We start from the raw sequence: 22,336 nt of genomic DNA on the forward strand, positions 1-22,336 counted from the left end.
GAGAGAGAGGGAGGGAGAGAGAGAGGGAGGGAGAGAGAGAGGGGGGGAGAGAGAGAGGGGGGGGAGAGAGAGAGGGGGGGAGAGAGAGAGGGGGGGAGAGAGAGGGGGGAGAGAGAGGGGGAGAGGGGGGAGAGAGAGGAGGGGCAGAGAGGGAGAGGGGGAGAGGGAGAGAGGGAGGGGGAGAGGGAGGGGGGGAGAGGGAGGGGGAGAGAGGGAGGGGGAGAGGGAGGGGGAGAGAGGGCACGCGCTAGCTCTTGAAAGGGAACCTTGCACAAATTCTTTACCATCAATCAGGGAAGTGATAAATCTCCTTTTCCTTCACGATCTTTGATGTGAACACCCTAAGGAACTACCATCCACCCCTTGACGCAACTTCACATCAGTTGGGCTCAAACAAGCATGCAGAAGACATTACAGAGTTCTTAAAAGGGGACATTGCCAATTATAACTGAGAATTCTCTTTATTTCACATCTAATACTTGTTATCCAGCTTTGGAGGACTGACAGCGAGTTTATCTGTTATTGATAGTCATTCCTGCACACTGGGGATTCAACAGTCCTCTCAGATTGGAGGCAGCAGATTATTTCTGAAAGCAGGCCTGCGAATAGCAAATATCACTCTTGGCAATTGTGAGCAAAAGTAACATTCACAATGAAGCAACAGTGACTGTCTAGAGCAGTGTTAATTTCTTACTTCCAATTCCGATATAAACTTTAAATTTGGTTTATACTACTCTGTGTGCGAGTCCATTTTACAGGTGTGATTTATTTGGGTCACCAGAGCATGGTGATGTCAGTAGAGGTTGGGCTTTCAACAAGAGGTCCGGATTGACAGGGAACCCACAAATTACTAAGCAACCCTTAAGGGGAGTAGTGTTACACATATAGAAGGGATACACCGCTCTATATGATGTACTAACAGTAGTATATTCACATAGGAGGAAGGCGGCATCACCAAACACAGCAAAAACATTTATGCCTTTTTACCAACCTTCAGCATTGACATGGCCTACGTTCTCCAGCAGCTCAGACATGGAGAGCTGCTTTTTCTTTGTTGGGTTTAGTTTCCAATACATGACCAGTGCTGCTTTTCTCACAGCCCTCTCTAAATCGGTTTCTGAGGATAGCTTCTTTACTTCACTCTCATTCTCGTTTGTGATTCCTGGATGAAGACAATACAGGGGAGTATATCTGTAATATAACATCTGCATCTGGGGGATGAGCACTCACACTGGGAGACATGTCACAACATTTTGTACCAGTAAACACATACTGTATTTCTACGTTGTTCAATCAGTTCTTTAAGACTGCGTCAGAATTCATTCACAACCTGGAATTGTAGACATTGGTTTAAGCCTCATGCACACTGGGCTCTCATGAGATCCTGGTATTTTGGTGCAGGAGGATCATCCACCCTTGCTACCGGTAGCCTGTAAAGCATTGAGAGGCTGAAAGCTGCTGGGGCTGGATGGTACCCTAAGTAAATACTAATGTTTAGAGAAGTATGTGCCCAGAGGTGAATGCCCTGAATGGAAGCAGTTTGCCTCCTGAGTAATCTTCCCGGGGCACATACTGCTCTATAAGCTAAAACCACTTAATGCATCATCCAGCCCCAGCAGCTTTCGGCCTCTAAAAAGGCACATACAGAAATGATGAGAATATTGGACAATGATCATCCGTTTATTTTTGCATGCTAGTCTCATATTGGTTGATAAGGTTACTAAAGTTACGAAAATTCTCGTAGGACAGAACAATTCAGAAGTGATGTCATGTAATATATTTCTGAACAAAAACTGTACTGATTAAAACAAAAATCTGATGATCTGGTATCGTACGAGAAAAAAAAAAAAAAAAAAAAAAGGTTTGTGCTGGTCTCTTCAAATAAATTTCAAACATAAATGGTGTACCAATCATCAGGTTATCATACGGTCACTTTCAAAGCAGTAGTTTTTTTGTACGATTTTCTGATTGGGTGTACTAGGCTTTAGAGTTTTACAGGCAGCAGGGCTCGATGGTGCAACTGTGGCTTCCACTCGCACCATAACGCTGGGATCTCATCATCCAGGCTAAGCACCCAGTATGCATGAGGCCTTATGACACTGGCTTCAGATCTGGGGGTCACAGAGCAGAGGCAGTCAGTGACCTGCACTAGCCAGGAAACATTGGAACTGTGCTCAACTGAGGCTGTATTCACATTTGAGCGATTTGTAGCCTGATGCTCAAAGCTCCAAAAACACTGAAGTTTGGAAAAAAAAAAAAAAAAAAAAGCCCACACATACACACCACCACAACAAACCTTGTTCTCTGTGGTGCTTGTTCGCGCAATGCGATCGTAGCTTCAAACTTCAAATCGCTCAATTGTGAATGCAGCCTAAGAGCCAACTCAGTTTACCACAATGAGAGTTTTATGCAATCTACTACAACAAGCTCACATGCTGGTTCTTGTCACATTATTCTGGGCTGTGCAGTTTCTCATATTAGCCATACACCTTACAATATGTTAGAACTATCCATCACACAATCAGATAATATGACCAAATTAGGAGTTAGTGAAAAGACACATACCGGGCCATTGATCAATATTGAGCGAAACTGATTGATTTCAGCAAAATAGATGTAGATAGATCAATAGGATTGTTAAAAGAACTAGAAAAGGTACAATTTCTGGGGAAATTGTGTGAAGTGTTCTTGCATCCAACCCTAACCAAGTGATTGATGAAATGTAAGCAGTGCACATGGCAAGCCTGATAGAGTGAGAAATGCATTTGAACTTTTATTTTGCAGCTCACAGTCTGCCTGGTGAGTCATCTTTGGTTGCTATAGCAACTCAGTCAGTCACAGGAAGCTGAGAGCTTTTCTAAACACACTGCTCCAACTTGCCAACTTCACTGGCGATTGCCATCTTCAAACACTTGTAGTTTTAAAAGTATAAATACTACTGTGAAGAGCTTTATATTGTGAGAATCACGAGACCCAGACCTACATTTTGATGCATAGTATGTCTCTGAAATATTAAAAATGAAGGCACAGTCACAGTTTAAAAATGGCCCTTGAAATTTCAGGTGTCTAGAGTAAAGATTCAATGAAAGTCAATGGGTGGCATGAGTTGCAAACAAATGGTCATATTGTGAAAACTATCAGGACTATGGCTTAGCCGTGAACATTTGTAGTGACAGCAGGGTTAGCTGAACGTTTTGATATAAGATATGTGTAGGTGGTCTTGAAATGAGGGAGTGATGGCAGTTTACAAATCATGTCCTGATTTTTCCTTCCACACTCTAGCTTTGTCAGCTCTCACTCTAGTTGCTCCATTCATTCCTATGGGAAAATTTCACCACAAAAAACGCGATATTTTGTGAACCATTCGGCGATACGTTCCACAAAGTAATAGCAATCCGATCGAAGAACAATCCGCACGTTTTGATATATTACTTGTCTTTGTAGTGTAAAAACTGTGGGAGGAGTTAGCGTGGCAAATTTGGCTATAATAAGAATATATTTGTGAGATAACAATAAGTGTTCTTGCAAGAACACTTAATAAAACACACACGATAAGCGAACTTCAGTTATTTTAGGTGAACGGTGCCGTCGGAATTGAAGACAGGCTGGAGACCCGGCCTAAGGGAGAGAGCAGAGAGCAGGGTTGCCGAGGAAACGAGGAGGCTCAGCTTGACCACGTGTCAGCCGCAGAGAAGTACTGGGTAGGGGAAAAGCCGGCCGGTGTTTACAGGTGAGAGGAAGATGCCGGTTTGCTCCCCTTCCAGTACATGAGACACTCATATGGGAGACGTGTGCAGCAAGATGCCTCCCCCCCCCCCCCCGAATGGAGGTGACTTTGTTACAGGGGAGTGAAAACGAAGAGACACGGAGGAAACCCCCCCCCCCCCCCCCCCAAAGAGAGCTATGGAATGTGACAACCGAGGAACTTGCTAGTGCTGCAGCTGTGGAGGGTGAGTGAGAGCAGCCTGGATGGATTATTGTGATGCATAAATGACTGTTTCTGTTGTCTAAAGGGAAAAAGGAGTTGTGAGAGGGGGTTTCCCTGGGGGGGTCTGACGAAGAGAAAGGAGGAAATTAAAGAAGCCTGGAAAGGAGCACTAAGTAGAGAACTGGGAAAAAAAAAAAAAAAAAAAGAGAAGGAGTCCCTGATATATATTTTTTATAAATCTTTGTGTTTCCCCTATTGAAGAAAATAAAAAAAACGCATAGAAGAGATGAAAAATAAAAATGTTAAAAATAGTGGCCCAAAGGGGTCTCAAACTGGCACGATAAAAAAACACACATCAAGGAAATGTGACTCCAGATAGATCTCAAAGCGTTGGTGAAAAATGTGAACTGGAAATGAGTATAGAAGGTAACCCTAGACTCTCCCTGGGAAAAGAATATAACAGTCAGCATCTTACAGAAAAAAATGGAGATGAGAGATACTGAAAGTGAATTACAAATTCCAAACAAGAAAGAAATGGCAGATATGTTCAAGAACCTAGAAAAAAACATTAAAACATGAAATGACAAGTATACAAAATGATTTGGGCCAGATGCCATTGAGGGTGGAGGAGACAGAGGAAAGAGTTAAAAGCCATGCTCAATATATTTCTGATCTGGAGAAAAGGACAATGGAAATTAAGCAAGATCAAAAAAAGCTGTTATACAGAATGGAAGTACAAGAAAACAGGGAAAGGAGAAACAACATTAGGGTGAGAGGAGTTCCGGAATAGGTAAAGGGAGAAGAAACACGAGGCCTTATCTGTAAAATATTAAACTCCATTATGGATAGATCAGAAACAGAAAAAGGATTAACCTGGAAGGTGTTTTCAGGAAAGAAAAAAAATCAGCAAGGAAGTGGAAAAGAGAAACCAAGAGATATAATAGTCCAATTTCAGAAATGGGCGGATAAAAAAAAAAAAAAAAGCATGGAAAAAGATTAAGGGAAGATCAAGTATTAATTATGGAGAAATGAATATACAGATTTTTGCAGATTTAACACCGGAGACACTATGGAGGAGAAGAACTCTAAAACCTGTTAGAGCAGATGATAAAGCAAAAGGTACACTATAAATGGGGTAAGCCGGAGTGCCTAATTGGATGGAAGAACGGAGTTACAGTCCAGTTGAGATTTCCTGAGGACTTAAGAGACTTCTGTGATAGACTAGAATTACAAATGATGGAGGTCCCTGGTTGGGTGGTGGAAGAAGGTGGTGAGGGAGGGAGGAGAGGGAGGAGAGGGAGAGGGAGAGGGAGAGAGAGAGAGGGGAGTGGCAGTTTGCTAGAAGGGGGAGATAGAGAATTGAGGGAGGGCGCTGGGTGGGAGAGAAAATAAAAAAAAAAATATAAAAACTTTTTTTTGTTCTTTTCCTCTCATTCCGCTTGACGCCACCCTCTCTCTCTCTCTCTCTTTTCTCCTTTGGGACCTTAAGAAAGGTGGAACATATTGAATTGACGACGGAAATAGTTTTGGGGTAACTGAGGTGGTGGGAGGTGTGGGGATCTGTCCATGGTTGAAGTTCAACCCCAAGGAGGTATCTATAGAGCAGCATCAGTGGCTTTCCTACAGGAAACGCATTTTGAACTGAAGTCAAATGTAAAAGTTGAATTCTAGATATTACCCGTTATGGTACTATGCAGATTCCCCGGTTAAGAGAGCAAAGGGGGTAGCTATAGGATTTGCAAAAGATAGAAGGTTCGAGTTGGAAGAGAGAGAGACAGACCCGGAGGGGAGGTTTTTATTTCTAAGAGGTAAAATACAAGACATTGAATGTACAGTTGCTAATATTTATTGCCCTAATAAGAAACCGGAGATATTCCTGAAAAGAATTTTAAAAAGATTGATGGATTTTAGAAAGGGGTATTTGATAGTAGCTGGGGACTTTAATTTATGTATGGACCCACAAATGGATACTACTTCATCTATACAAAAGAGAGGGTAGTAAGTCCCTAAGAGTACTAAAGAAAGAGATAAGGGAGTATCAGCTAGTGGACGGTTGGAGAATTATGCACATGAATGATAGAGACTATTCCTTCTTCTCAAGGGCCCATGAGATGTATTCTAGACTGGACTACATACTGATAGATCACCGATTAATAGAGTCTTTGGTTAGAGTGACAATAGAGGTAAGGTCACTCTCAGACCATGCCCCGGTTGTAATGAAAATAGGATAGGGAAGAAAGCCTCCAGGTGGTTTGATGTGGCGGTTGAATGAGTCTCTCCTAATGGATCCAGAGACTGAGCAAAAGGTTGGAGAGGAAATTAAGAGATATTTTGAGGAAAATGAAACGGGAGAGATATCTGAGGCTACAGTGTGGGAGGCCCATAAGGTTTACATAAGGGGAATTCTTATTGCAATTGGGGCTAGAAAGAAAAAAGGGAAAGGAGAGAGAAGATCAGTAGGCTCCTAAAAGAACTGGCGGATGTTGAACAATTGCATAAAAAGAACGAGAGAGATAATGCAGAAGGTAAAGGAAAAGAAAGAGGAATTAGAGATTATGATGGAGGAAGAGAACAAGAGAGTTTTTAACAAAGTATTATGCGAAAGATATAGATGGGGGGATAAATCAGGAAAGTTTTTGATGAGAGCTTTGAGGAAAAAGAAAAATAGGAATTACATAGAGAAAATAAAGAACCCCAAGGGAGAACTGGTGCACTCAACTAAAGATATTGTGAAGGTGTTTAGGGATTATTATAGCAAACTTTATAATATTGCTCCTCAAGATTCAATATGTAAAGATGGAATAATAAACGTAGAAAAAAGAATATATTTAAAAAAGGCAGGACTACCGAAATTAAATGAAGATCTTTTGAATTCCTTAGAATCTGAAATTACTTATGAAGAAATAAAGATAGCAATAAAAAAAAAAAATCTATGATAGGTAAAAGCCCAGGGCCAGATGGATATACTGTTAGATATTATAAAAAATATAGTGAACCATTAATACCTAAATTGAAGTCCTATTTTAACGCCTTGGGAGAAGAGATGGATATGAGACGAGAATCACTGCAGGCTCAGGCGGTCCTCATATACGAAGAAGGAAAAGATCCCACCCAATGTTCAAGCTATAGACTAATATCTTTAATAAATATAGATACGAAGATTTATGCAAAGATTTTAGCAAATAGACTGAAAGATTTAATGCCCGAATGGATACATGAGGATCAGGTGAGTTTTGTTCAGGGGCGAGAGGGTAGAGATAATGGGTTGAGATCACTGTTGCTTATCCAGAAAAGTAGAAAGGGAAGGTCGCCAGCGGTGGCTCTCTCAGTGGATGCAGAGAAGGCATTTGATAGAGTCAATTGGGGATATATGATGGATACATTGGAGATCTTAGGAGTGGGTGATAGAATGAGAACTTGGATAGGAAAGTTATACAAGAACCCGTCTACAGTGGTAAATGGTAAATGGGGAGCTATCGGAATCTTTTGAGATGACAAAACGGAACAAGACAGGGCTGCCCACGATCCCCATTGTTATATGTTCTGTCCTTGGAATCATTACTAGCAACAATAAGGAAAAATGTAGACATAAAAAGGAATACGGGTGGGAAATATAGAACACAAGGTTGCCGCATTTGCAGATGATTTATTGTTTTATGTAGGAAATCCTAGGATAACGCTCCCTAACTTAATGAGGGCTTCGAAGGAATATGGAGAGATGTCAAACTTAAAAATTAACCTGTCTAAAACAGATATTAAATATAAACCTTCCAAATAAAGAAAAAAAGGGGGATACAAGGGGAGTTTCCCTTTGTGTGGAGAGAGAGAGAGAATTGAAGTATTTAGGGGTAAAAAACTCACTTCGGCCTATAAAAACTTGTATAAAGCAAATTATATAGTAATGTTAAACGAAATTAGAGAGGAATTAAAGAGATTAGGGGGAGGAAAATCGGTCCTGGTTGGGAAGTATAAATTTGATAAAAATGGTTGTAGTTCCCAAAATTCTATATAAATTTCAAATGGTCCCTATTAAGCTTCCTGAGGTATATTTTAAGATACTGAAAAAGATGATGACAAGACTCATTTGGAGAAATAAAAAACCTAAAGTATCTTATGAAGTGATAACTAGAAATAAAGAGAATGGTGGATTGGGAGTCCCTGACTTTAAGAGATATTATAATGCAGTTATTTTGGCTAGAATATTTGATTGGACATATAATGCAAAAGGGAAAAGTTGGGTCACAGTGGAAAATTCACTTAGTGGTAATAATTTAAGTAGGAGTATATGGGTGCCTACAAAGTATAGAGGATTCAAAGAAAGCACGAGTGTGTATACTTTAAATGTGTTAAGAGTGTAGGATAAAATGCACAGACAGTTAAAGTGGGAATTTAATTCATTACTGATGCCATTGAAAAATTCAGGGTTCTTCCCACCAGGTAGGGAGGAGGTTTCAGGAAAATGGATCACGAATGAGAATGCCCAATTGAGAGATATAATGAAAGGGTTAGAACTGAGAACACTTAAAGATTTGAAAAAGTAAGAGGGAAAGATTTTCACTAGGATAGATGGTTGGAGATATAATCAATTAAAATGTTTTGTGGGGAAATTGCCTAAGCCTTTGAGAGCGAGTATAGATTGGAACTTGTTTGAGAAGTTGTTGGGATCACGAGGTGATGGGGAAACACGGTACGGCAAGGATATATAAAATTCTCACCGAGTTAGATATAGGTGGAAAAAAACTAATGTATATAGAAAAATGGGAAGGAGATTAGGGTGTGGAGATAGATGAGGTTAAACAAAAAAGAATATTTAGGTTGGTTCATGAGAATATAAAGCTCACGGGAGGTGGAAATGAATTTTAAATGATTGACAAGAGGATATATCACACCAAGTATAGAACATAAGATGAGTGGGGAGAAGTCACCTTTTTGTTGGCGGGGGTGTGGAGAGATAGGCATGTTTTATCACATATGGTGGGAATGTCCAAAGATACAAATATTCTGGAGAGAAGTGCTACACCAAATTAGAAAGATTACGGAAATTGATATTAGTCTGGACCCTGGAACCTGCCTTTTACATAATACAGAAATAACAGTAAATAAATATAAAGAATCAGGAACATGGTATTTTCTAAATGCAGCCAAGGGATTGATTCCAAAATTTTGGCGTCAAGTAGAAGCTCCAAAAAAAAAAAAAACAAGACTGGATAGTTAGAATGGACTATATTGTAAGATTAGAGAAACGGTTTTATACCCAGGAAGATGGTATGGGGATATATCAGGCGAAATGGAAAAAATGGGAAGAGTTTAGATCAAGGGTGAATGGACGAGAAAAAGGCCTCTCTTTTTCCTGCCCCCTTATGGTGAGAGCACGATTTAGAGCCTCTTTTTCTCTTGCCAAAGAGCGGTAGCTGTAGGGTGGGGTGGGAGGTGACTTTGGATTTGCTAGTGGGGGGATTGGGAGAAATAAGGAAAATATGGGAAATTAATGTTTAAATTAGATATTGTTGTTATATGAATGTAGAGAATTTATATTGTGGATTTTAAATTTCCTAATATTTTGAAAATCAAACATTTAAAAAAAAAACAAAAAAACAAAAAAACAAAAAAAAGAAAACCACAAAACACTGAGGGGCATTTGGAAGCAAAAAAAAAAAAAAAAACCCCTGTGTACATGAGACAAAGTGTTGGAGGATTTTTAGAAGACAGAGTTCTCCTTTAAAATACAAAATTGTTTACAAGGATACAGTCAGGCTGTAATGAGAAGTTCCAAGTCATCAAATGAAAAGTGAGAAGAGGCCTGCTATAAGAGGAATACACCGTAGCCATTATTAGCGCAAAGAAAACTGCAGTGTAAACTCACCTCTTCTGTCTGCCAAGCATCTCCGCAGAAGCTTCACCGCGTCCCTTCGACCTTGCTTGGCAGATTGGACAAGCCAGTCTACCGCAGCGCAGCTGTTCACTTCTTCATCCTGCTCCTCAGCAAGTTTTAAGTAGTATTTTCCTACCTGAAACAGAAAAAATAACTTCAGTGGATAAATACAGGATTCTACCAGATTTACATCATACCTTTAACTTAAAAGGAGAAGTTCACCTTTGGGAACATGTTACATGGTCTGCCTGTCAGAGGGAGGTGGGCTGCATCTGCGGTTATGGGAACAGGTTACATGTTCCACCATAAAAAAAAACAAAAAAAAATACGGGTGAACTTATCCTTTAAGCCTGCCATATACAGATCAAAAAATGCAGCCGGTTCAGCATTCTATCAAATGACTTCAGTACAACAAACTGGTCAGGTTTTTTTCAGCATTTGATCACTGTCAGCTGCTATAGCCAGCAAAAAGCGATCATTGTATTCTGGCTGCGGGGAAACCTCTCGCCGTCAGAATGACTCAGCATGAGGGATTCCCCCATCAACACTGACTGTGTTAATGGGGGAAATCAAACAATTTTCTGTCTCAACCCACTGTTGAAGGAAACAAAATTGCACATTGTATGGCCTACCTTAAGACTTTTAAGACCACATAGTACATAAAAAGATACGGTTTGTTCACAGAAGGGCAACTGTCTAAATGTTGCAAAATTTGCCTTACAGCAGAAGAAAAAAAAAAAAAAAAAAAAAAAAAAAAAAAAAAAACACCACGCACACTACTTTCCTGCATGCCCCCACCCTCCCAGATCAGAAGGATCAACTCCATGAAAACAGAATTTCCTTGTTTTCCAAATTGTACTCATCACACTAGTTATTAATAGGTGCTGGAAGATCATCAGGGCCTTCACAGGATTGTTTTTGCCATTACTACCTCATTTGGTAAAGCATTCCACATCTTAACCACTCTGACTGTAAATATCTCCTCCCTAAAAAAAAACCCCTAAAAATGTGAATCTGAACACACAGTACAGTTACCCTCATGAGAATGTATTTTATATGCCCATTAAAGATGCAATGCCAAGAACGCTGTGCATGTCTCACATGACTGACATTTTTCCAGGACAGGAACAGAAGGTCACATGTAGGGTGATAAAAAGAACTTGCTGGTTTCTTACAAGTCAAAGAAACTACTGACATGATTTAAACAAAACCCATGTGGAAAGAGTTCAGAGACATCGTGCAGACTGCGAAGAGGACACACAGGCAAAGTTACATTCAGGTTTACTCCATATCGACGTACTAAATCCTCTGCAAAGTACAATGTCCTGCATCAAGCTGAATTTCACATCACTGAAATCAAATCAATTAAAAAGTTAAATTGAATAATCGTGTATTAGGCGGTTTTCAATTGAACTTTTTAACTGTCTGGATTTCAACTGCATCAAAACAAAAAAGGTTTGTAAAGTCTTAGCTTGTTTTCTTTAGAAAGCAGCCACAAAAGTAGAAAAGTCTGTTCCCTGCCAGCATGCTGTAGAGAAGGAGCCTTGCTCTCTGCAAAAGTCTGACATGTCCTCTGCAAAGTCAGAGCTCTTCAATCAGCAAGAGCCATGAGCGTTGCAGACCTATGGGTCTGCCTCAGCAGGGGGCATGTTGTACCTTTGCAGACAGACCACTGCCACCACACAGTCCTGCTCAGCATGCTGACAGGGGAGCAGGCGTTTCTACTCAGGCTGTGGCTGTTTTCTGAAAAAGACAAATCATAAGGCCTCATTTACATTTACGGTTGGCAAACAGGGGGGGGGGGCGTTAAAAATACACGATTGACTGGCATTACCGCTCTCCCTTCACCTGCAAAAATAGGAAAAATAGGGATGCACACATGCAAAGCATTACGACGTGGCAAAAAATTATCCCCCCCCCCCATCATGTTCAGCAAACAATACCACTCATCAACCTCAATCCATGCAACTGAAAGGGGCATGACACATCCCCCCTTCCCCTGTGGTGGAATAAAAGAGCCAACGAGGAGGTGACATAATGCCTCCTCACTACCTGTCAAACGCCCTGTGAAAATAGGTCCCTACTGCAGATCGCTCTTCAGAGGGTGACACCAGTGTAATAAAGCCCTAAGACTTCGAACACCTTTTATTCTGATGTACCTGAAATGTACTTAAACTATTTAAGCCAGAAGTTGATTTAGGCTGTCAGAAATTATTTCTGATTGGTGATCTGTTTAAATGCATGTATGTGCCATTTTGGAAAAAAAATAAATAAATTTAAACACACACACACACACTTGAAATATTTGTATAAATGTGTACATAGAAATGACTGGTTTACTCTTCAATTACCTGGTCTGCATAGTCTTAAGTAACATTAAATTATATACATAGCCTGGGGAATAGATTATGGCTTCCAATAGACAGTTGCAAATTAATAAACGTTGGTTAACCTAATAAGTGTATTCTATTCAAATATGGGATATTAAAGTAAATTCTAAAACAAACGTTTGCCATAAATCTGCCCTGGAGCAGCATCAGGGTAAGTATTAGGCGGTTTGCAGGTAACCCTAGGAGGGGATTACAAGTTCCTAAAAAGTCAGAGTGCTCTCTATAGCTCACAGAAATGTTACAGTGCTGTAAAATCTCCATGCCACCTGTTGAATCCCTGTACATGTGTAAAGTGAGTTGGTACTCCTTTAAAGTTGAGCCACAGAATTCCTAATGTTGCGTGTGATGGCCGACAGACTTCAAGCTCATTTACACTTGCTTCGATGTTAACACACCATTTAAGAGCCTACAGCTTCAACGTGTCTTTGATGCTTCGGTGATGCTTTCTTGAAGCAGGGCAAATACCCTGTGTGTTTTCAATGGGCCAGGTAGAACCCCAGCTCAGTCGTACCCCCAGCTTATTAGTACCCTTGAACTGATCCGCAGCTCAGCAGACACCCCCGGCTCTGCTGATCCGCAGCTCAGCAGACACCCCCGGCTCTGCTGATCCGCAGCTCAGCAGACACCCCCGGCTCTGCTGATCCGCAGCTCAGCAGACACCCCCGGCTCTGCTGATCCGCAGCTCAGCAGACACCCCCGGCTCTGCTGATCCTCTATCTCTAGTTTCACTCACCTCCCACTAAAATTGCTCTTACGCTGCGCACCACATGTGACATTGCTGGTCTCTCCTCCTTTGGTCTGCTAATCCTCTGCCGTTCAGTCCTCTCTCTCCAGTCCCTGCTCACTTTCTGCTATAGCATTCCCATGTTGCAAACCATGTGTGCCATCTGCCAAGTTGATCTGCTCCAGTTCAGATCCCGCTCAGCTTCTTGCTGCTACACACCAGATGTGACGCCTGCACCAGACACTCCCAGAATATATACACATGAACTGGAAGTGACTGCTGATGAGTTTGCTTGTTTGTTCAGTGCATTCTGGGATCTCTCATACCTGCAATATCTCCAAAACAAAGCAAAGCTAACCCTGAATAAAAGCCCGCCAAAAGTTGCAGGTGCTGTTAGCGAGCTGTCACAGGCTTTGGAAACACTTTGAAGCACCAAGGGACATGGGGTATAATTTTTGAAATTAAGCAAAGCAAAATGCTACATGTAAACAGGACTAGAAGCTTACCATGTTAGTTAGCAACAGGTGCTTTGATTGGCATTCAGAGCGCTAAAAAACAAAAAAACAAAAACCAAAAAACGCATGTCCAATGCCACTTGGTGCTGTCAAGTAGAAGGCAAAGAAGAAATCTGATCACACTGGGATAGATGTGCTTCTAGGCCTAGCACGGTCAGTTTGAAATAGAAAAGCTGAGGGACTGGCAGGTACACCAGGCTTTACACACAAAAGGAAGCAATACCAAGAAGAACAGAATACTCCTAACATGGGTACATGGTACAACAGACAGATATCAGGAATGTGAGATGTTGGAGGTAACGTGCACTTTCAAATGAATTGAAGGATTTGGAATCCATGACTAAAAATTGGACAACCAACATATTTTGATTAGAACCCCCCCCCCACAAAAAAACCCCACTCACCCATAAAAACTATTTTTTTTTAATGGATGAAATTCTTTTTATTTTAACTTGGATAATATTCTCATCCAATGTGGTCAGACTTCAAAAAACACATAACATAAGCACTGATCTGTCAAAATCTGAATTCTCATAAATAGAAGACTTAATTTATCATCTTCTACTCCCTTTACTTAGGCTGGCCATACATTATACAATCTTGAGAATTTTGCTTTAGATTTACCACAAAAAACATAATCTGAGATCAAACCTAAACAATACTTTCAATTGTATCCAATTAGGCAGGCCCTTACACTACATAGTTGAAGGTAAATCTAAAGGAAATTGGGCAGAAATTGTAGGAAAAGTGTATAATGTATGGCCAGCCTTAGACTAAATTCCTCAGTGTAATCACCAACATGAAGCCAGCTGTATCTTAATGAGCAATAAGCCGTACCATAGACTTGTAAAAAATAAATGAAATAATTTGCATGAGGGTAATTAAGCTGATGTCTTCAGTGAATTGAGAAAAAAAAAAAAAATTTCAAATCATAAATAAAAGCAAATAAGACATTGTAATGAAAATTCCACATGAATTCTGCTTTTGTGAACTGCGCTTATTGTACAGAAGGTGGTATATGTATAAAGACCTTGCGTGAATAGTCTCTCGAGAGGTAATGGGGGGGCAAAATTGTTTATTTAACCCCTTACCACCAACCCCGGAATCCCTTTAAACAGTTCAGAATGCCTGGGGGCAGGACGTATTGGCAATCAAGTGATCCTGGTCACAGAAGTCACATGATCACAAGCCAGTCCTGCTGGCTACCAATCTTTAGATGGGACCGAAAACCGTCTGACAGCTTTGTCATTGTGCCAAGACAGCGCAGGGAGTGCACTCAGCACATAGACACTGTCCACCCAGAGACATGCATGTCTGCTATGTGGGCATTAAAACCAAAACACGTATGTGTTGTGCAAGCGTAAATGAAGGTAAAGCAGTAACAAACCATCGGAGCTTTTTAGTTTAACACACTGAGCACAATAAAATAAATAGTAAACTTTTTGTTAAACCAGCGAGTTGAGCAAAAAAGAGCTTGCAGATTCCAGCATTCACACATGCAAGGATCTCCCACACAGAGCTATAGTATCCTGGCAGCGGGGACTCTCCCCCCTCCATCACAATATACTAATCATTGCTGCAGCCATTGATTGCAAAAGCTGATCAAATGAAGTTTTTTCAGCAGGACTGTTCATTAGAAGCAGATCTGACGATCGGCTTCTGTTGAACAGAGGTCTGTACACATTGATTGAAAATTTTATATCTGTATACCCAGCTTTACCCCTACTGCTGCTCCCTCGGTGCCGCTTCCCTGAACTTCTGGTCTTCACAGGAAAGAGTTCGAAGACAGTGCAGTCTCCAGTCAGCCTGTTAGCTTAGGGAAGGGAGTGCATTACTATCCTAGGATATGAGGCTGTGTGTATTGATGCACAGTGTAGGAAGACAACTGTAGTCCCGCCATAGGAGCCACCCTGAAACAGGAAACTTGGGTAAGGGATCATGGCACCAGTTTAAACTGAAACACAGGTAAGGGTTAAGAAATAAAGCATCTGCATACTCAGTAAGTGAATAAATCTGCTTCTGAAAAGGATTAGAATATCAATTTAAGGCTCTCTTTCTATACATGGTGTTTGTTTTACAGTTAATTCCCTCAGCAGTGTGTATAAGATGACTCAGAATATGTAAGCTACACAGAGCACACACCAACACTGCCAGGAATTGCCCAATGATTACTAGAATTCTTCCTTTGTTCATCAGCTCCCCGTTTATGAAACCGTATCTGTACCAGTCACACCGGGCCGCACACAGTGGAGCTACACTGAGGTCACAAAAGAATAAGAAATCTTCCAATTTTATAGCAGTCTTCCTGAGCAAGTGCTGTGCCTTTACGACATCCAGTGTACCCTTTCCCCAATAATGCAGGTCACATCCAGGGTTAGGATTCTAAACAGAGCGCTGTATTTGGATCTGATTTCTTTCAGTACAAGTGATGCCAATGAGAGTGTTTGGTGCCAACGTAGGATATGTCACACATATAAGGCGGAATGCGCTGAGTCTATCTTGGCGTGTCATTGCCAGAACCGTGTTTACAGCTGATCATTCCAACAGCCTTGTGACCGAATATGCTTCTGTTACTTATCAAAGTGCATGCGTTCAGCTGACGAGAAAAACATCAAAATGTTTGCATCAATGGGTACAGTGTTCACAAGAAAGCATGAAAATACATTTTACAATAATATTTCATTGCAACTGAATGCTATGTGAGCGCGAAAGAGAGAGCGTGCAAAAGAGCGAACGCGCGCGAGAGAAAAAAATAAAAATAAATAAAAAACAGAGAGAAAAGCAAGAAAGGGAAAGAAAGAAAAAGAGAAAGCTCACCAGTCCCTCAATCCTGCCGTTTCACTGGCCGTCCTCTCTCCCTGGCACCTTCAGTATGGGCACCCGGCTGTGACAGCTTGCAGCTTCACAGCCGCGTGCCCACCACTGCGCATGCACGAGTAGGGCTGCATTTTGTGAAAGGTCTTGTAGTCTTTTGGCACATGTCTCAGAAGAGTAAGGGGAGGAAGGCGGGAAGACAACTTACACTTCCGATCGCAGTAGGAGTGGGTACCTGTCAAGTGGGGTATCCGCTCCTCCCCACCCCCCAAGATGCCAATCCCTAAAACACCAAAAAGAGCCATAAAAAAGGAGAATTTCCCCCTTTGGGGGGTGTACACACACACACACACACACACACACATCAGAGTATAGCACCAAGTCAGTTAAACTCCTGGGATATTGATCTGGTCAGTTAAGTAGCAGAGGGGGTTGTTAATCAGTTTCAGCAGCTTTGGTGTTAAACTAAAACAGGAATGGTTTTATAGGTGGAGGCCACTGACATTTTTTTCCCTACTCAACTTTTCTGACTGCTTTTCACTAGTTTTGCATTTGGCCAGGGTCAGTGTCACTACTGGCAGCATGAGGAGATACCTGGACCCTACAGAGGTTGAGAGGGAGAGAGAGAGGCAGGCAAGTACCATTCTCTCAGCAACCACCAAACCCAGACATGTCCATCGGATTGCCAGACAGGTGCAGGATTCCTCACTCCAGAGAACACATTCACTGCTCTAGAGTCCAGTGGTGGCATGCTTTACACCTCTGCATCCGACACTTTGCATTGCACTTGATGTAAGGCTTGGATGCAGCTGCTCAGCCATGGAAACCCATTCCATGAAGCGCTCTATACACTGTTGTGCTAATCTGAAGGCCACATGAAGCTTGGAGGCCTTTAGCTATTGACTCTGCAGACAGTTGGCAACTTCTGCGCACTGTGCGCTTCAGCATGTGCTGACCCTGCTCTGAATTTTACATGGCCTACCACTTTGTGGCTGAGTTGCTGTTCCCAGTTGCTTCCACTTTGTTATAATACCACTAACAGTTGACCGTGAAATATTTAGTAGCAAGGAAATTTCACGGATGGACTTATTGCTCAGGTGACAACCTATCACGGTACCACGCTTGAATTCACTGAGCTCCTGAGAGTGACCCATTCTTTCACAAAATGTTTGTAGAAGCAGTCTGCATGCCTAGGTGCTTGATTTTGCAATTAAAATGGAAAGTAAACAGAAGAGAAATCCAAATTAAATCAATATTTGGTGTGACCACCCTTTGCCTTCAAACCAACATCAATTCTTCTAGGTAGAATTACACACAGTTTAAAAGAATTTAGCAGGAAGGTTGTTCCAAAATTCTTGGAGAACCAACTAACTTCCGCTCGGATATGCACATGGGAGCGGGTACCTGTCAAAATCAGGTATCCACCCCCCCCCCCCCCCCCCCCGAAAAAGATAGCCAAATGTGAAAGAGGAGGTGGGGGCGTGTCTTAAAAACAGAACTTTCCCTTTTGGGTGGAGTTACACTTTAACAACATTGGCTGTATGTTTGGGGTTGTTGTCATGCTGCGGAATAAATTTGGGACCAATCACACATCTCCCTGATGGTATGGCATGATGGATATGTTTCTGCCTGTATTTCTCAGCATTGAGGACACCATTGATCCTGACCAATTCTCCAACTCGATTTATAGAAATGCAGCCCCAAACTTGCAAGGAACCTCCACCCTGCTTCACTGTTGCCTACAGACCCTCATTGTACCGCTCTCCAGGCCTTTGGCAAATAAACTGCCTCGTGCTATAGCCAAATATTTCAAATTTTTACGAATCAGTTCAGGAGGACCTGCTGCCATTTTTCTGCATCCTAGTTCCTAGGTTTTCTTGCATAGTTGAGTCCCTTAGCCTTGATGCCATGTCCTATGCATGGTGGGGTATGCCATACTGTGCTACGATATGGCAGAAGATCTCCAATGCTGCGATGTCACCAATCAACTGGTCTTTGACTTGTCTTCCATCTGGATTAAGTCTCTTCAGCCACTTGAATAGCTGGGCCGCGATGACTTGCACAGGAGTCACATCACTGTGGCACAGATCAGGAGCTTTGAATGTATACGGAGCTGCACATGAACAGTTCAGTTTACATTTCAGATAACAAAAAGCAAGAGGAAGCTCTCTCTCTCAAAAATAATATGCATGCATACCTCTCTTTCTATGGTCCTTTACGCAGTCTAGTGACATCACAGGTCCTCTTGTGTCTTCATTGGAGGGCAGGTCCTGAGGAATGCAGCATTTCCCCCGAGAACATATGGCAGCTTGATGATACACTCACAGAAGGCAGGTGCTTAACACTCTGGGCTCACAGGAAAGGAGCTAAATGATTCCAGGCAGGGCTTGACAAATGTGCTTTGAATCTAGAAGCTAGCTAAAGTTAGGAGCCAGTTTTTTTTTGTAGTGTAGCATGGGTTGTCAGACTTTGCACAATGTGATTTGCCATGAGACAATCACTGCAAAACCGCACCAAGTTTTAGGCGCCATTGAAAATATTAACATCTGAACCTGTACTCTGATCAGTGATTCTGCTGCGATCCCAAAACACCCAGGTGTTAATGGAGCCACCCTGGTTCACACATATGGAAATCCGTTAGTTTCAAAACTAATCCAGAATTGCATAACAGGCTAGATATTTTGTGTTCCTGTAGAGGGGATTCACACAGATCTACAGGCATTGCGTTTTGAACGCCATTATGAAAAGGATCTTGTGCAAGTCTGTAGCAGTGCATTACAGACTTGCAAGTGATAATATTATTATTATACAGGATTTATATAGCGCCAACGGTTTGCTCAGCGCTTTACATTATAGTGGGAGACAATACAGTAACAATACAGTTCAATACAAGAGGGATATGAGGGCCCTGCTCCTTGGAGCTTACAATCTAGGAGGAGGGGTGAATGGTACAATAGGTAATAACTGTGGGGGATGGAGTGGTTGGAAGAGTAAAAAATTCCAGTATTAGCAGAGGGCGGGATAGGCTTCCCTGAAGAGACAGATTTTCAGTGATCGCCGAAAAGTAAGTAGAGTAGGCGATAGTCTGATAGATTGGGGTAGGGAGTTCCAGAGGATGGGTGATGCCCTGGAGAAGTCTTGGAGACAAGCATGGGAGGAGGAGATAAGGGAGCTAGAAAGTAGGAGGTCTTGCGAGGAGCGGAGTGTACGGTTTGGGTGATATTTAGAGACAAGATCTGTTCTGTCAATTGGGGCAGTGTTGTGGATGGCTTTATATAGTGTTTTGAATTTTATCCGTTGGGCAACTGGGAGCCAGTGGAGGGATTGGCAGAGAGGGGTGGCAGATACAGAACGGTTAGTAAGGTGGATGAGTCTGGCAGCAGCATTCATGATAGACTGGAGTGGGGATAGCCTGCGATGAGGTAGGCCAATGAGGAGGGAGTTACAATAGTCGAGGCGAGATATGACAAGGGAGTGAATAAGTTGCTTAGTGGTTTCCGAGGTTAGCAAAATGGAGATAATGTGTATTGCTATTGACAGGCATTTGCACACTGAAATCTACGGGGACACGATTTGCCATTCAAGTCTATGGGGGGGGGGGGGGGGGGCAGTGTAAACCCAGGTGCAACCTGGTGCCTGGGATTTGTGAAGCTAGCATTCCAGGCATCATTCAGCATGAAAAAGCAGCACCATCTAGTGCTGGAAGGGATTTACTGCAAGGAAGAGCACTGGAGATATGTTGAGTAATTTTGTGAGCGCAAATGATGATTGATCCTGCCAGGAATGTTGTGAGCTTACAACAGGGGTGTCCAAACTTTTTTCAAAGAGGGCCAGATTGGATGAAGTGAACATGGTGGAGGGCCGAACAATTTTCCGAACATTCTTTGAACCATTACAATTAAATGCAAATAAATTATTTTATGCCAAGTTAATTGCAAACTACATACTTTTCATTTCATAACATTAAGATCAACTGACAGCTGAGTTTTCACAATGTATTGAAAATTAAAAAAAAAAAAAAAAAAAAAAAAAAAAAAAAAAAAAAAAAAAAAAAAAAAAAACTTACCTGCACTAATGTGAAGGGTGAAAAAAGGTAGCTGGAGCTGAAGTCTCTACTCGGCAGCCGGGAGGGGAAGAGAAGCACACTTCACGCTGGAAGCCCGGCCCTGACGTCACTGCCCTCTGTTGCTCCCAGCGCGGCGCAGTCACGCATGCGCACTGCTCTCAAGCAGAAGACTGTCTGCCACAGAAGGGAGGGCCGTGCAACAGCCGCATTTACACAGACCAGGGAGAACGCGCCGCAGTCAGGCATGCGCACTGCCCTCTGCTCTCAAGCAGAATACTGTCTGCCATAGAAGGAAGGGCCGTGGGAGGGCCACATTACACAGAGCAGGGAGGGATGTTGGAGGGCCGTATTAAACTGACCCCCGGGCCGTAAATGGCCCGCGGGCCGGACTTTGGACATGCCTGGCTTACAACTTCATCTACACCCTGCTCACTGCAAATATCATAAGGGTCAGTTCACAGGGAAAAATGCTGTTATGGATTGGGGGATAGTGATCTCTTACTAAAAACGCAGAATAAAAAAAAAAACAAAAAAAAAAAAACCACACAACACACACAAAACAAAAAACCTGCTGACAGGCATATTCTCTTCTACCTGCTCTGTCAGCACTTGTACACACTGAGCTGCACACACGCAGCATATATTTATGCCTCAGCTCTGTGACAATTTGATGTTCGTGAGCATGCATGTCATTGCAGGAGCATTATGTGTCAGCCCCCCCCCCCGCCCCCAGCATAAATTTCCCCTGCTCCCAGTACAAATCCATCCCCTTGCTGAGATCCCCCCTCTCGGCAGAAATCTTCTCCCTCTCAGTTTATATCCCCTCACTGAAATTCCACTCCACGAAAAAACACTCAAACAAAACATCACCCCCCTCCTAGCACGAATCCTCTAAACCCCCCCCAATATTACAGTGCCTAAGGCAGGTGCCCCCCTGCCCACCCCTTGTCCCAGCCCTGTATGCAGCCCCGCCAACCAAGAGGAGGAAGAGCTAAAACCTGAAAGGAAGACCAGGAAAAGATGACTGGTTGGAGTGCTGGTAATGCAGAACTGGAGAGGATCACTAGCCAGTTAAGTCTGCAAAAATGTGTTAATTCACTGCACATTATGGCTCCTGGATTCCAATCTCATTTTTTTTTTTGCAGAGGTTTAATTCTACTTTAAGTGACAACATTGCTTCCTCCATAGATAAAGTACAGTAAGTGAGCTGTCATCCTAGGACAGGAAGTGTGTTATTGGCAGCATGACAGGTAACAGAAAAGTCTGATAAAACAAAATGAATGCAGCCACCACATCCAAGAACTGCCAAGCTCTAATATATGAAATTTTTGTACATGGGTTTAGATATACAAGGACACACACTAAAGTAGACGGGACAATTCTCCTCTGGTCAGTATAGAGTTACAGTCCAGAGCCATCAGCACACACTGGTACTTGTAGGTTGTGTGGAGGTGTGTGAAACTGAGCAATGGTTTATTTGGTGAATCATCCTGGCTGGCTGCTTCATGCACAGAGAATTCCAGAGAAACAGAAACAAATGTCCTAACTAATACAGCAACTGATTACCTCGCTCTGGGCCTTGGGATCCCCGGCTCTGGCTTTTTCCAGCAGCTCCTGCAGGTTGGAATCCAGATCCTCATTCATGGTTTCTGCAACAGAAGGGCACATTTCAGAGATCAGTTCAGAGCAAACCTTCCACAAACAGCACACTAGTCAAAAGCTGTCACTACACTGGTTGTTAGCGAGACCACACATCCTGAAACATGATGTACCTCAATGCAGACTTCCTGCATGTTAATAGCCATCTGTTAAAAAAGAAAAAAAAAGAAAAAAAAAAAAAAACACACCACACCCCACACCAGATCAAATTTGCTGTTGCGCAACATCTTGTATGAAACACCATCAGCAAAATTATTTAAAAAAGGAAGGTCTTAAAAGTGGTTGAAAGGCTCAAGATTTTTTACCTTCATGCATTCGTCACCTTGGCTCACTGGCTGTGACCTGTCAGTCACAGCCAGTGAGCCAAT

The 22,336-nt window shown here is 42.2% G+C and overlaps 1 protein-coding gene across 1 annotated transcript in view; it reads right to left on the reverse strand.

Moving 5' to 3' along the window:
- LOC149450744 (wolframin-like) overlaps nucleotides 1-21,955 on the reverse strand; it is a 37,599-nt gene extending 15,644 nt beyond the window's left edge. Inside the window, exons 1-3 of the mRNA XM_089691605.1 lie at nucleotides 21,876-21,955; nucleotides 9,792-9,936; nucleotides 992-1,162 (exon numbers count right to left, since the gene is read on the reverse strand). Coding sequence (XP_089547731.1) covers nucleotides 992-1,162; nucleotides 9,792-9,936; nucleotides 21,876-21,953 — 394 coding nt within the window. The 5' untranslated portion in view covers nucleotides 21,954-21,955. The remainder of the gene's footprint in view (nucleotides 1-991; nucleotides 1,163-9,791; nucleotides 9,937-21,875) is intronic.
- Nucleotides 21,956-22,336: the final 381 nt, after the last annotated feature.

Source organism: Staurois parvus, unplaced genomic scaffold, assembly GCF_062004578.1.
Source record: "Staurois parvus isolate SC_StPar_1 unplaced genomic scaffold, SC_StPar_1.0 ptg000564l, whole genome shotgun sequence".
NCBI classification, from domain to species: domain Eukaryota; kingdom Metazoa; phylum Chordata; class Amphibia; order Anura; family Ranidae; genus Staurois; species Staurois parvus.